A 13,855-nucleotide genomic window follows, 5' to 3' on the forward strand; every position below is an offset into this window, starting at 1 on the left:
GAGGATAGCTCTTAATATTGCTGAAGACTACAAAAAGTAATTGACAGATATTCATTGCTTCTAATACTTCAAGAATTAGGCCAAATTGGTTCTCTAATATATGAACTACAGTACATGGAATAAACACAAAAGCACATGGAGCACATTGATAAGCTGTTTCTATAGGTCACAGACAAACCTTTGATGCACTAAATTGAGCAGGAGTCTCAAGAGAAAATTGATAAATTAGAAGAGAATGAGGTAGCATTTCGAGTTTTTCCATTCCAACCTACTTGTTAAGGAAAAGAAGTTGCAGAGACTTACCTGGTGGTCTTTAAAAAAACAAACAAACAATATCAATCACAAAGATTGTATACCCTCATCCCCACCAATCCTTTTTGAGATTGCATGCATCTTCATTGGATAATGTCAAATTTTACCTTCAAAAACTCAGAAATTCCTTCTCAGATCCAGAATGATCAATGTTACAGGTCATTTTCTGTAGTGAGATAAGAAGTCTCAACTTCTGTTCTTATAAAATTTAGTACAAATCTGATCATACTTTACAAAGTTATTAACCCCAAACTGTAAAAAGGCCTTTTTTACCCATTATAAAAATGCATCAAATGAATTTTTGCTTCCTAGCTGATTTGGGTGGGACTAATCACCAAAAGCTGGGATGATTAGTAGATCAAGCACCTGATGTTTGAAAGGATGTGGCATTTCTTACTTTGCAAGTTATTATGTGATGTACTCGTAATTTATGCACTACATTGTGTGATGTTTATTTGATTAAATGTAAAGAAAGTTAAGTAACTGAATGATTAGTGACTGAAATGGTATAGTGATACTTTGCTTTAAAAGCTCCTGAGTGATGAAATGAAGCAGCATGTATGTATTACAACGTCCTGTCATCACTCATGACAGGACTAAAACTGTCAATGTTTTGAGCAGTTGTTAACTGAAAGGAATAACGTTCTTTGGTTTTTGAGCCATCAAGTAGTAATGTCTGGCTAAATGTATGAGCTAAATTTCGTGACTACTGTAAAATTATTGATAGTTAGAACAGATATTGAATTACATGATTGTGAACTGAAAGCTTTATAAACTATTAAGATGCAACAAAGATACTACAATGTAGAACTATCATTGGGTTATTGGCAGTTACAATGATCATATGATTGAAAAGTCAGTGTTTGAAAGGACTTTATAGCCCCCTGTATTCCAAATCATTGAGGGAATTTTCTGATGGAAACATTTGATTTTTTGAGAAAACCCTAGAGCAGTTTAGCTGAATGGTGAGAATTCTGCAAAGCATGTCAAGATATATCATTGATCTAAATGAAGAATAACCATCTGTGAGAGAATCCGTTTTCTTTCTTCGTGTGTATTAAAGAAGAGTAGTAACAGTATAAATTTTAATCTTGATAATTGACTTTGAATGGTTTTAAATGGTCTCAAGGAAATAAGTTTAATCTGGAAATACCACATTATCGTTTGGAAATTTAACATCATGTGTCTTGACATATAGAATTTTCTCCAGTGTTTTAGCAAAATCTAAGAAGCACAAAATGGATTGGGTAAATGAATTATTAATTATTGTTTTAGTCACTAAATAATGAAATGAGTCCTTGTTAGCCAGTGAATATGATTACCTGTACTTTGTGTAAAAATTACTGTCAGCCATTTTTTTCGTAAAAGTTTGGTTTTCTAAACATAAACAAGGACAGAAACTATTACAACTATACTAATATATTAATTATATTAAGAAGAAATTATATTTGATATGTGCAGGCTACTATATATATTTCATTTTATTGTAAAAATATCACAAAATTTAATTAGAATTCATCATCACAAATGCAGAAAAAATAACAACAGTATACTCTTAAATTAATGAATATTTATTGTGATTGTATATGAATAATTATGAATGAAAGAAACTTACAGGCAACTGAAACCTTTCTGCTCCAGCATAAGCGAGGAAAGGATCTTGATAAATACTTCTGTAAAGATTAATTCCATAAATTTATATACAATTAACGAAATTATATAACAATTCCTTTTTGCTTGACAATAGATATTTCAAATTCATACATACATTCTTCTCCTTTTCTGCACAATATTTCATTACTCTACTGTAACTTTCAAAGATATGATAAAAGAAAGTGATTCATTCAAAACAGAAAAACCTTTTCCCTTTTCATACAAACAGTAGCTAAAAAAAGGTTTAAAAAATTAAATATCTATAAGGGGTGGTCCAAATTATCTTTTCTATTTTAATATTTAATAATTAAATAAGTAAAGAAATTGTTTTGTTGGAATTTCACAAAAAGCTGCTCAAGGGCTATCTGTGCTAGCCGACCCTAATTTAGCAGTGTAGACTAGAGAGAAGGCAGCTGGTCATCACCATCCACTGACAACTCTTGGGCTACTCTTTTACCAACGAATAGTGGGACTGGCCATCACATTATAATGCTCCCAAGGCTGAAAGGGTGAGCATGTTTGGTGCGACAAGGATTCGAACCCATAACCCTCAGATTATAAGTTGAATGCCTTAACCCACCTGGCCATGCCGGGCCAACTAAAGAAATACAACCATGCAGTTTTCGACAACCTTTAGCTCAATTCAAGTAGGTTTTACTGACATGTTTTGTTTTCAGCCAGACAAGAAAAGACTGAATGCATCTTTTGGTTTGCAGAGACTACATTAGTGGCTGTGGTGCAGCATAATTACAGATGCCAGTATAGAAAAGAAGTATGGGGATGTGTTAAGGATAATGTGTATAATGACGTCACAGAGCTAAAGTCCAGGATAACAGATGCCCTTTCCTGTAACTATGGGCATGTTACAATAAAGATGGATTGAAATGGAATGTCAGTTAGACATGCTGAGAACTACTAATAGTGAAAATGTAAACGTTTGCTGACATATCAATAAAAACCATTTGATTTGAATTACAAGATGCTTAAAACTTCATTGTTGTATTTCCTTAATTAGTTAATAATTGAAATTTAAAGTAGGAAAGACAATTTTCAACCACCCTGTGTGTGTGGGTACATAGTGAAAATGAATACATTTTAATGATGTTAAATAAGCAAAATCACAAGGAAGGACTGCATTAAAAACAGCAAATCCAAACATCTGACTAATTATATTAGTTTGTTATACATTAAAAAACAAATCAAAACAAAATAAATTGAACAAAAAATGCTGCACTAATTGACAAGATCCCAGGGTACAACAATCTATAATGCTAGTCTCACATAAGAAATAAAAGAGTAGCAAGAGAGGTTAAGACTGATAGGTGGTGAATCCCTATCACAATGTGGGTCCTACTTCTGCAGTCACATCCAAAACTTAGGGTACATTTTATAGTTCCATATTTTGTACCCTTGGATCTTTTTAATTAGTGCAGCATTTTTTTATTTAATTTAATGTTTTTGTTTCAGCTTGTTTTTTTATGTTATAACAAATTAATATATATATCCTTCTGTGAAAAAATCCAAACAATATTGCACAAGTTAAATTAAACAGCTAAGACTGCATTAAAACATTCAATAATTCAATACATATTTGAGATTTAATAAAGTGTTTGGTGTAATCAATGAAGAGTTAAACAACAGTAAATTTCACAAATCTAGTCATTATTATAGGTAACAATCTGATAACAGTGGAAAACAATTTATGATGTGATGGTATAAAAATAAGGAATATTATTTCTGGTATTTTATATTCAATAAAATTAAATTATTAAAATCTCATTTCAAATTATAAAACTTCAATTTTGTTTACCAGTGAGTTACACAAATTTTATTACTACTTTATTTTTGAAGTATAAGAAGGTTTAGATCAACATATTTGTGCACACTTTTAATTTATAAATAATCTGAATGTAATATATAACTAAATGAGAAATGCTACACAGTTGGAATTACTTACATGTTCCATCTGCATGAGTTAACCAGATAGTTGAATGATAGTTAACATTTAAAATCTGGTTTTACTAAAAGTATCCTGGTTTAAAATGCCAATGAAATAAGCAAATACCAAGAAAAGTGGATAAAAATAAACAACAGAAAATTTTCTTTTGGTCTGGTAAAGTTTCCTTTTTTTTTGTCATAGACAAATATGGGTAGTTTGGAATTTAAATGTATACTTCTCTGCATATATGTATAAGGATCATTTATATTAAATTTATCACATAAAACGTAATCCTGAGAGGAAAAGTTGTACATCCACTTTACTAAAAAAAAAAAAAAAATCCTATGTTAAATACCAAAACTGTTTTCATAATTCCTGAGCTTCCATGGAGAAATTTATATTAACTTCATACACAAAGTATGAAATCAACTGAAAACTGTTAAAAACAATCTACGTTAACTGTTACAAAGATTTTTAATAACATCAGACATCACATCTTATGCATGTGCAAAATAATACACATTCAGATACTTAAGTCAAGAAAAATTGCAAAAACATGTTTCTGTTTGAAGAACAAATCTATATATTAATGGATTAATATAAATAATGGAATATGAAAGTTCCACAATTTCAATAAATAAATAAACTGGAAGACAGTTATTCACTACACTTAAGTAAGTGCTTGTGCTTCAAATTAAAACTTACGGGGTATATCCATGCAAAGCTGTAGCTGCCGCAACTGCACTTAACGGAGAAGGGTGTCTGGCAAAGGCAGTGGCAAAAGCCCCTCGTGCTCTACCTCTTTGAATTGCTACACCACGTAAAGCAGCCACTGGTAGAGTTAAAAAGAGCAACACATTAACCAGCATGTATCACCTTGGAGATGAGCAAGCAAAAAAATTTTTTTAAACGCTCCAATTAGGCTTAGGATAGGTTAATCTGAGAAGAAACTTTGTTAAAATGTAAAGTTGATAAATTAACTTCAAGATAGAATGACACAATCAAAAAATTAGTATACAGTTATAAAACAATGGGCAAATAAATACTAAAATGACCATCATTCTTTAAAGATAATAAAAATATAATGTGCTTGCTTACATTTAAACAAATTAAAAGAAATGAACACATTTCACTTCATGAAAATGGTATAACACACCTAGTTACATATCTGTAACTTTCACTTACAAGTCTTTTAAAAGAGATAAAAATGTTTGTGCAATATATTTGAAGAAAAAATCAATAAGATAAAGTCATATAAATTACAATGTTAAATGTTTTTAGTGTGTGAAACTTACAAGGAAAGATACAAAGTTTAATGACAGTTTGGGTGATTTCTAGTCTTTTTGTTAACAAGCATTATATAATAAGTTGTATTATAAATAATAATACTTATCAGACAAAATAATTATTTATTTTCAGGTAAAAAATACTTTGGCTTAAAAGAATTATGAGGATTCTCCTTAATCATTCTACACACAACTTTTATAATTTCACAGGAATGCTACTTATTTCCATTTCTGATAGCTTTAATGGAACATCATTATAGACTTGTATGTTTAATTACAAAGACATTTATAAATATATCATACGTATAGAAACATTTAACCAATGACACGTTACTTCTGTAGGGAAGCACATTATACTATTAACACAGCAGACATGTATGCAGAATGTTTGAAAGGGTGGGCTCTAATTTGTGAGATCATAAGCAAACACAATTTTTGCACAATATGCATGCAAAGCAAACTAATGCTATGGTGTCTGAGGGCATAAACATTTTAAATTTAAATGGTATAATTCTTATTAAGCGTAATGAAAGAAAATAATCCAATCTGTATCAAAAATTATAGTAAATAATTGGATTACTCATATTAGAATTCCCAATTCTTTGAAAAACATTATTTTATAGAAGTAGCTTGAAATTAAATATATATTTTAGATGGAGCTTGAAACATAACTAACTCAACATTTAAAGATGCAAACTTTATCAACTAAATAGCTTCATTAAAACAATCTAGTTTAATGACAGTACATGTATAAACTTTTGTGTGTGTATGTGTGGATACATAATATTAATACAAATGCACTGTAAATATTAAAACAAAAAAATAAAACTTAAAAATGAAAGATAAATGGTGGATAGATTGTAGAATATCTAATACCATTCCACATTATTCAGTAACTACTCACCATTAGGAAAAGTTGGGACTTTCTTTGTTTGTACTCTGGCTGTAGCATGATTGACCTAAGTGCACATGATTTGATATTACAGTTAATTTCTAATAACTTTTTTGCATTAAAATAATACTAAATATGCAACTTATGAAATATAACTATTATTTACAGAAATTCATTACTATGGTAAGACACATAGCAATTCCTTATTTAACACTTTGGCTCCCAAGCCTATTTTGCTGATATTTTCCAGAGTCTCACTAGTCATTGTACAATTACTTTTTTAGGAAGAGTGTATATGTTGTAGCCCACCAAATAATTGGCTCTTTAAAAAGACAATAGAGCGTGACTCAATAGTGGGTGGTGTGGGAGCCATTATGTTAAAAAGTGAAATGTTAACACATATTTAAAATATCTAAGCATTTTCTTCAACAATACACCATATTTGCTCTTTGTATAACATTATCAAAACATGATTTAATTTCTCTTGAAATAAATATTTGACTTATGTTTTAGGTTTTTAGGATATAATACATTTTTTAAGAAATAGTGGAAGCCCTACTTTGTTGAGTTAATTTCATGCTGTCAACAAACATGTGACTAAAAGTTCCAAATGTCTATCATGCAACAAAGCACATGGCAAATTATCCAGAATTCTCCACTCTCTATGCATCCCAAGAACTTACATAAGCTCTGATTTCTAGACATAATTCAGGTTTGTTAGTAGTAGTCATATGATGAAAAATGTCATGTGAACTGTTTGTGGAGAAATTAGTGGTAAAGTATTTCAGATGCAAGTATATGTTGGAAAGTATTTTCAATCATAAAAATGTAAAAAGCAGTTTGGAACCATAAAGGTTACAAGACAGGAAGATAAGTACCTTAGACCAAGTTAAAGGTGTAGCTATGAAGTATAAGTAGAATCCAAAGTCGGAAATAGTTGAATAACCAAACTCAAGGAGAATGAATTGAATAAAAACTGCACTCAAGTTATATTTTCTTTTCTCAGAAGATACCTTTTCATCCTTAAAACTTTTAGACATACAAAGAATTCTTTAGAATGATGATTTGGGTCAATCACTGGTGAAAAACAGCAGTAACATTCTTTCACCATCCAAACCTTTGGTAGGAAGGTTCTGTCAAAATATAAGTTTCAAGCCTTCCTATATAATAAAAAAAAAGAAAAAGGAAAGTACAAAACACACAAAGTATAAATATCAGATCATCTCATAACTGAAGCTAATAATGGAAGAAAATATGTCTTCTGTGAAAGACTATACAATTAACAAGTCACTAATAGTTCAAAAAGAGGTGAAACCAGATAATGTAAAACAAAATCTGAGTCTCAGTAATGATAACAATGTCTAGGAATTTATGAATAAAGTAAACAAAAAAACTCAAAAATACTAGTAAAAAGTGGGCAACAGAAAAAAACAAGTAATATCTAAAGTTGGCAAAAGTGGCAGCTTCTAATATGAAGAATGAGGCATTATGTTGTAGAGAAACAAAATCCATCTTACACAAATAGTTTCTCTAACAAAGAACCATATAATGTGACTATCTAAAATGAGCATTTATGGCTGACACAGAAGCTGTCTTGAAAGAGAGGGTGGAATGGAATCCCCTTGAGACAAAGGATAAAACAATGTAAACCATAATTCAGCAACTCAGTATGTAGTAATAAAGACAATTTGTGACTTTAATGTACTTATTTAAACCAGTATTCAAGGGAAAGCACCAAGAGGAAAGTATATGCAAACAAAAAATACTATCCTAAAACTGACTCGAAGCATCCACTGCTAGAGACATATGGGTCAGGAAATGGAAACTAGTAAAATAAAATATGATGGTTTTCTACCATTGCAATTGCATTGCATAGAATGATCAAACCATTGTCACAACCATTGAAAAACTGGGGAATGAACTATCTACTTTGTGAAAAGAAGTTGATTTCTGGAAAGAGAACCTGTTGCAATGTTCATAATCCCTGGTCAATGAAAGGCTCAGAGATGTATTTACAATGAGAATGGAGGCAAAAGTGAAAACAAACCACAAAACAACAAAGGCTGTGAGATCATGTTCTTTCCTTTTTGTTAATATACACCCACCATTATAGAATGTTCTGTATACTAAAACACAGTGGTGCTGTGGCCAAAGTTCAATAAATGAATGTGAATGCAAGATACATTAGAATTTCCCATGTTAATACTGAAAAGTGTCAAGCTAGTACAAGTTAGAAAGGGTAAATTAAGAAGCAGCCAATGCAGTAATAAGAAAACTGAACTGAACTCGTTTTAGAATTGAAAAATGACAATAAATAATTTTTAAACCAAATCTGTGTATTAAATAAAAACACAATAAATTAAAGAGCAGTGATTAAATATATTGATGATTTAAACTGTGCATTCAAAATATTTTGTATTTGGTACTGATAAAATAAGTGTTTTGTTGTTTGACTTATAACCATTTCCCTCCATTCCAACTCTCACTGTAAACTTTCCTAATTGTTGGATGAAGTTGTGAGTCACAACTTACTTCATTGTAATACTGCAACAATAACCTTATTCCCATCCCTCATGTAGGCCATGGGAAAAAAAATCACTGCTTGATGATAGTTACAAAAAAAATCTTCAGAATATGAATGAATTGGAAAGTGAAAATAAGTATTTCTGATAACCACTTTCATCATCCAAAGACCATGATGAAGGAATCTCAACAGTTTTCTTTTTCCATCTTGAAATGAGGAATATTTTGATAATGAATGAGATTGGAAAGACTTATTAAGTTGTCTTTAGTCTCTTGTGAGAGTCAAAAAGGGTGAAAGTATGTACCAAGAAAAGTACAATACATTTGTACAAAAAATTAGAATATTTCTGAATAAAAATTTGAATACAAACTGAGCAGAAAAGATGAAGAAATTAAATTGGATGAACCAAAAGTGGAAGAAGATGGTAAATATGGATACATAAGCCCAAATTAGTACATTTGGTTTCACTTTTGAGCATAGGGTCTAAAATGACCCTCATAACACTTAGAGGAGGTATCAATCTTACTCAGCTCAAAAAGGCCACTGTACTTGCTTCCACACCTTGCAACTTGAGAGAAGTGAAAGCAACAAGAAGCAGCAGTAGAGACAGAAGACTCAAAAGAAATGAACGATACATAAGAACATCTATTACTTAGTGGATGGCTAAAGGTAGGATAATGTCCAGAAGTGATTTATTATACCAGACTACTTATGCAGCTACTACCAATGAATGTTGTATTTGAGGTATCAATATAAATGAAATATTGGAAAATAGGAATTGGTGCAAGAAAGAGGTCCTTTCAAAGGTCAACAAAAATATTGGAAGTAAGTGAATCAATTGTAAAGTAGCCCAAAAACTCAAATATTAAAAAGAATAAGCAAGACAGGTAGTAAGCAAGTCAGTAAGAACAGCACAAAGATAAATGTGTAAATCAGCCATTTGCTCTTGTGACCCTGAATCAAAAGATTTACAATACCTTACAGTTAACAATGTGCCAAATAAGCAAGTTATAAGATAAGCATAATAACAGAACATAGATAAGAATATTAATGAAAAGGTGGGAGAAGACAGACCATGAAAAAAACAACAATCTGAAAGTCTTAAATATTAGAAAAAACTATATTTTTAAAATCCATACTAGTTTTTTATTGGTTGTACATATTTCTTGTATGCCAACTGATAACATCAGGTAAACCTAGTGAAACATTGTAAATGAAACACAAAAGTTCTGCTAAAAACGTATCTCAGAATGGAATCTCAGATATGGGCATTAACACTTTTACTAATAACACAGAGAACAACATTTTCACCTTCCTAGTTTTTGTTAACCTGAAGATGACCCAAAAAGGTTGAAACATTGTTCTCTGCATTATTATCCATACCAGCAGTTCTATGGTACATTTTTAATTTGCACAATCAATAAACCTTACGTGAATCTGAAGGTCTAATGTTTGAGATATCATATAAATAGGTGAGAAACACACCATTAAAAGGCCAGAGGAGTGAGATATGCAAGTCTGCAATATTTGAAAATCACACCAATTTCTAAAAGCATCAGTCTTGACTTGAAGGTAGGAGAAGGAAGATCCTAAAGTTCAATCTTGTAACAAACCACTAAAACTTTCAGGAATAATATAAATTTGATTATGATTTAAAGTGGTATATATCTGAGAAATATGTTCAGCAGAAACTTCATTAGGCCTAGGGCTGTCTATCTTGTTCCTGAAACAACCGAAGTCAAAGAAGTCTGTGAAAAAAACAAAACAAAAAACAAACTAGTTTGTTCATTGAAAGAACAAAAACGACTGATAAACCATCAAATTAGTTACCACAGAAGCCTTATGTTTACCAAAGATACCCATGAAAGACTCAACATTATTGGTTGATAATGCTAACAAACAATGCAGCCACAGGAATTTCCAGCACATAAAAGAAAATTGTGGTCATAAAGCTCAAAATTATAAAAATTCTTCATTAATAGACACATTTGAAGAAGAATCAACTGAAGCATTCCATACACAAGTATTAACTTGTATTATCTTCAAAATTAATATGACATTCAGAATTCACAATCTCAATAAGAGCATATGATCTTAACAGGACAAATGACAACAAGAAAATCAGAACTGTGGTGAATTGTGAAAGAGAATGAAGATTTCTTGGTTAGTTAAAGTATGTTTATCTTTTTGTCAAAAACATTCATGTGTCTCATAGTTGTTGACAGCAAGAAAACAACTGAACAAGCAAAGACTTTAAGTGTTTCAGAAGTAAGTCTATCTAAACTGAAATTCAAAGTTCATTCAACATTCTTAAAATACTTCAAAAACATATTATGCTATGCAAATATCAATGATAAATTATGAAACATTTACTTTAATACAAGAACTTCAAACTTGAATAATAATAAAAAAATACAAAACTGCCTTACCTCTTTTTTATTTTAAATTAAATTTGTTAATAAACATATTTATACCATTTGTTCAACATTTACATATCACAAGCTGTTAATTAGGTTTCACATTATATTAAAGTATTTAATTATTTTTGTAGTTATCTAAATTTTAGTCTTATGGGTAAAGTCATGAGGAGATATCATGAATGTATAAATTATATTCCCTTTGTAACAAGAATTTTTATATGTTATGTGTAAAGCATAGTTTGGACAGAATTAAATGTTTTGAGAGAAATCTTTTATCAATAAATTTACATTAATATCAAACTATTACTTCATAAATAGTTGTAATCAATTTAATGTGTATTTTATTTAACTTAAGTGTGAAACTATACAAATATTATTTCTGTCTGTTTTGAAAAACACTAATCTAATATGCACACATAGGAAAGGACAAAAACTATTTACAGACTCTCAACAAAAATATAAAAATCAATATACCAATAACTACTTTTAAAAACAATAAAAAATTTAAAATAGACAGCTTAGACAAATTTTGGGGTATTACAAATAATTCTGAAAGTGCATTACGTTTTTATTAATATGATCAGTAATGTGTCATTCAATCAAAGTGACACAAGTATAATGATTGCTTAGATAAAAACTTGTGCAAGCACTATACCAAGACTTAATGACAATAATACAATTACAATATTTTACAAACACTATATGGCTTAATTGGCCAGTTTTGTGTATTGAAACATAATTTGAGTTAGTTTAACATCATATAAGCACAAAATGTAGGATTATAACTATGTTAGCATATTAAATAACTAAAACCTGTGGCTGTTTTAGAGTGGAAACGAAAAAACATTTTGTGAGTGGCTTAATCATAATGTGCATTTAGACAATTCCAATATATTAAAGTTGTGAATTTTCAAGGACATTAATATACTTTCTTAATTATTTATGCATAAACTTATTTATATATGTGTGTACATTCATACATTTGTTGAAAAAAATTGTTATGGATGACACTGTCATTAGAAAATAGGCATCATTAGAAATTATACACAAAACAAGATAATTATATAGAAAACACAGATCATGAATTATACACAAAACAAGATTACTATATAGAAAACACAGATCATGAATTATACACAAAACAAGATTACTATATAGAAAACACAGATCATGAATTATACACAAAACAAGATTACTATATAGAAAACACAGATCATGAATTTGTTTCAAAACATCAATTTAAAATATAAAGTCAAACACTAAGACTGTCAAACCAATCTTTAAAGACATATGCTTACTCAAGTTATAAACACTTAAACTAACTTCCTGTTATATAATGGTTATACATACAATAAAAGAAACCTTCATTACAAAAGTAATCTCTAAGTGTCTTAACTTTTGATAATAAATTTCATAAAACTTTAAAAGGACAAAATGGAGCTTATTACTCCATCAAGGATGTTCCTTCCAGCTATAACCACCTGTTACCACTCATGTATTCATCCAATTTTTCTTGAACTCAGTTAAATTTTCTGCCTCTATCTCCCTTGAAGGAAGCATATTATAAAAGTCAACCACACTGTTTGAAAAATAATAACATCTAAACTATGGATGACTCCTACCCTGCCAAAATTTGAACTTATGGTCCTTTGCCCTATTGGTTTCACTGTCAAACACAAAAATGTTTGATGGATCTGTATTATCAATGCCTTTAGCAACTTTAAACACCACAATCAAATATTCTCTGACCATTCTCCTTTCCAGAGAAAACAAGTTCAGAAATTTTAGTCTCTCCTCATAAGACAATCCCATCATCCTAGTGGCCTTTCTTTAAACCTTCTCCAATAATTTAATGTCTTTCTTGTGGAAAAGAAAACAAAACTGTACATTGTACTTTCCTTAAATGAAGCCTTACAAGTGATCTATACAGCAAAACAATAATATCCCTTGTCTAAAATTCAATATATATATATATAGATGCCACCCAAAATTCTATTAGCCCTATTGATAACTACAATACATTGTATAGATTACTTAAGTGGTTTCTGAATCATAACACCAAGATATGTTTCTTCAACCACAATATTCAGTGTATTTTCATTTCAACCATAATAATAATTTGAATTGTGAAAACCTATGCTTCACCTTACATTTTGGATAGTTAAACATTATCTGCAATGTATTGGCTCAATGCATCAAATGATCTAAACTTCCCTGTAAGTCTGCAGCATCTTTGCTACAGCTAGCCACTCCAAAATTCTTAATGTCATCTGCAAACTTCAAAATTTTTAGCCATTCCAGAATCACTATTATTAATATAAAATCACAAACAGCAAAGGACCCAGCACAGAGCCCTGAGGCACATTGTTTGTAACTGCAATACAGTTGGATCTAACTCCACTTATTACTACTCTCTGCTTTCTACTCTCCAGCCAATTTTATATCCAATTTAATAACATCTCTCCACATCCAGAGATTAAATTTTTGTAATATAAATAAATAATACTAAAAATTAAAATTAGTTCACAACCAATTCAGCTTTTAAAAAATTAATTAGTTATCTGAAAATGATATTTCCTTTCTGTTAGATAAAAAAATGTTCAAATTAACTGACATAGAGTAGCCTATTTCTGAATAGTTTTCTTGCCCCTGAGAGATTTCTCAGTATGATAAATTTAAATACGTATTAACCAAGTCTAGTATTTTGTTAGAATAACTGCAAAGATAAGCAATGCACTTTAGATATAAGTAACACAAGAAAGTATAGATATAGTTTAGAAGTATATAATTACAATGCATTTGTTAAAACTTTAATTTGCTACATTCAAA

General features: G+C 30.0%; 1 protein-coding gene across 3 annotated transcripts in view; it reads right to left on the bottom strand.

Annotated features, from left to right (window-relative positions):
* LOC143255226 (RNA binding protein fox-1 homolog 1-like) overlaps window positions 1-13,855 on the bottom strand; it is a 224,958-nt gene that overhangs the window by 18,720 nt on the left and 192,383 nt on the right. For all 3 annotated transcript variants that reach the window (XM_076510553.1, XM_076510551.1, XM_076510552.1), the window contains exons 6-8: window positions 6,095-6,149; window positions 4,610-4,736; window positions 1,928-1,985 (exon numbers count right to left, since the gene is read on the bottom strand). In XM_076510553.1, the coding sequence (XP_076366668.1) occupies window positions 1,928-1,985; window positions 4,610-4,736; window positions 6,095-6,149 (240 nt within the window). The remainder of the gene's footprint in view (window positions 1-1,927; window positions 1,986-4,609; window positions 4,737-6,094; window positions 6,150-13,855) is intronic.

The sequence above is a fragment of the Tachypleus tridentatus genome, chromosome 7 (assembly GCF_004210375.1).
Source record: "Tachypleus tridentatus isolate NWPU-2018 chromosome 7, ASM421037v1, whole genome shotgun sequence".
NCBI classification, from domain to species: domain Eukaryota; kingdom Metazoa; phylum Arthropoda; class Merostomata; order Xiphosura; family Limulidae; genus Tachypleus; species Tachypleus tridentatus.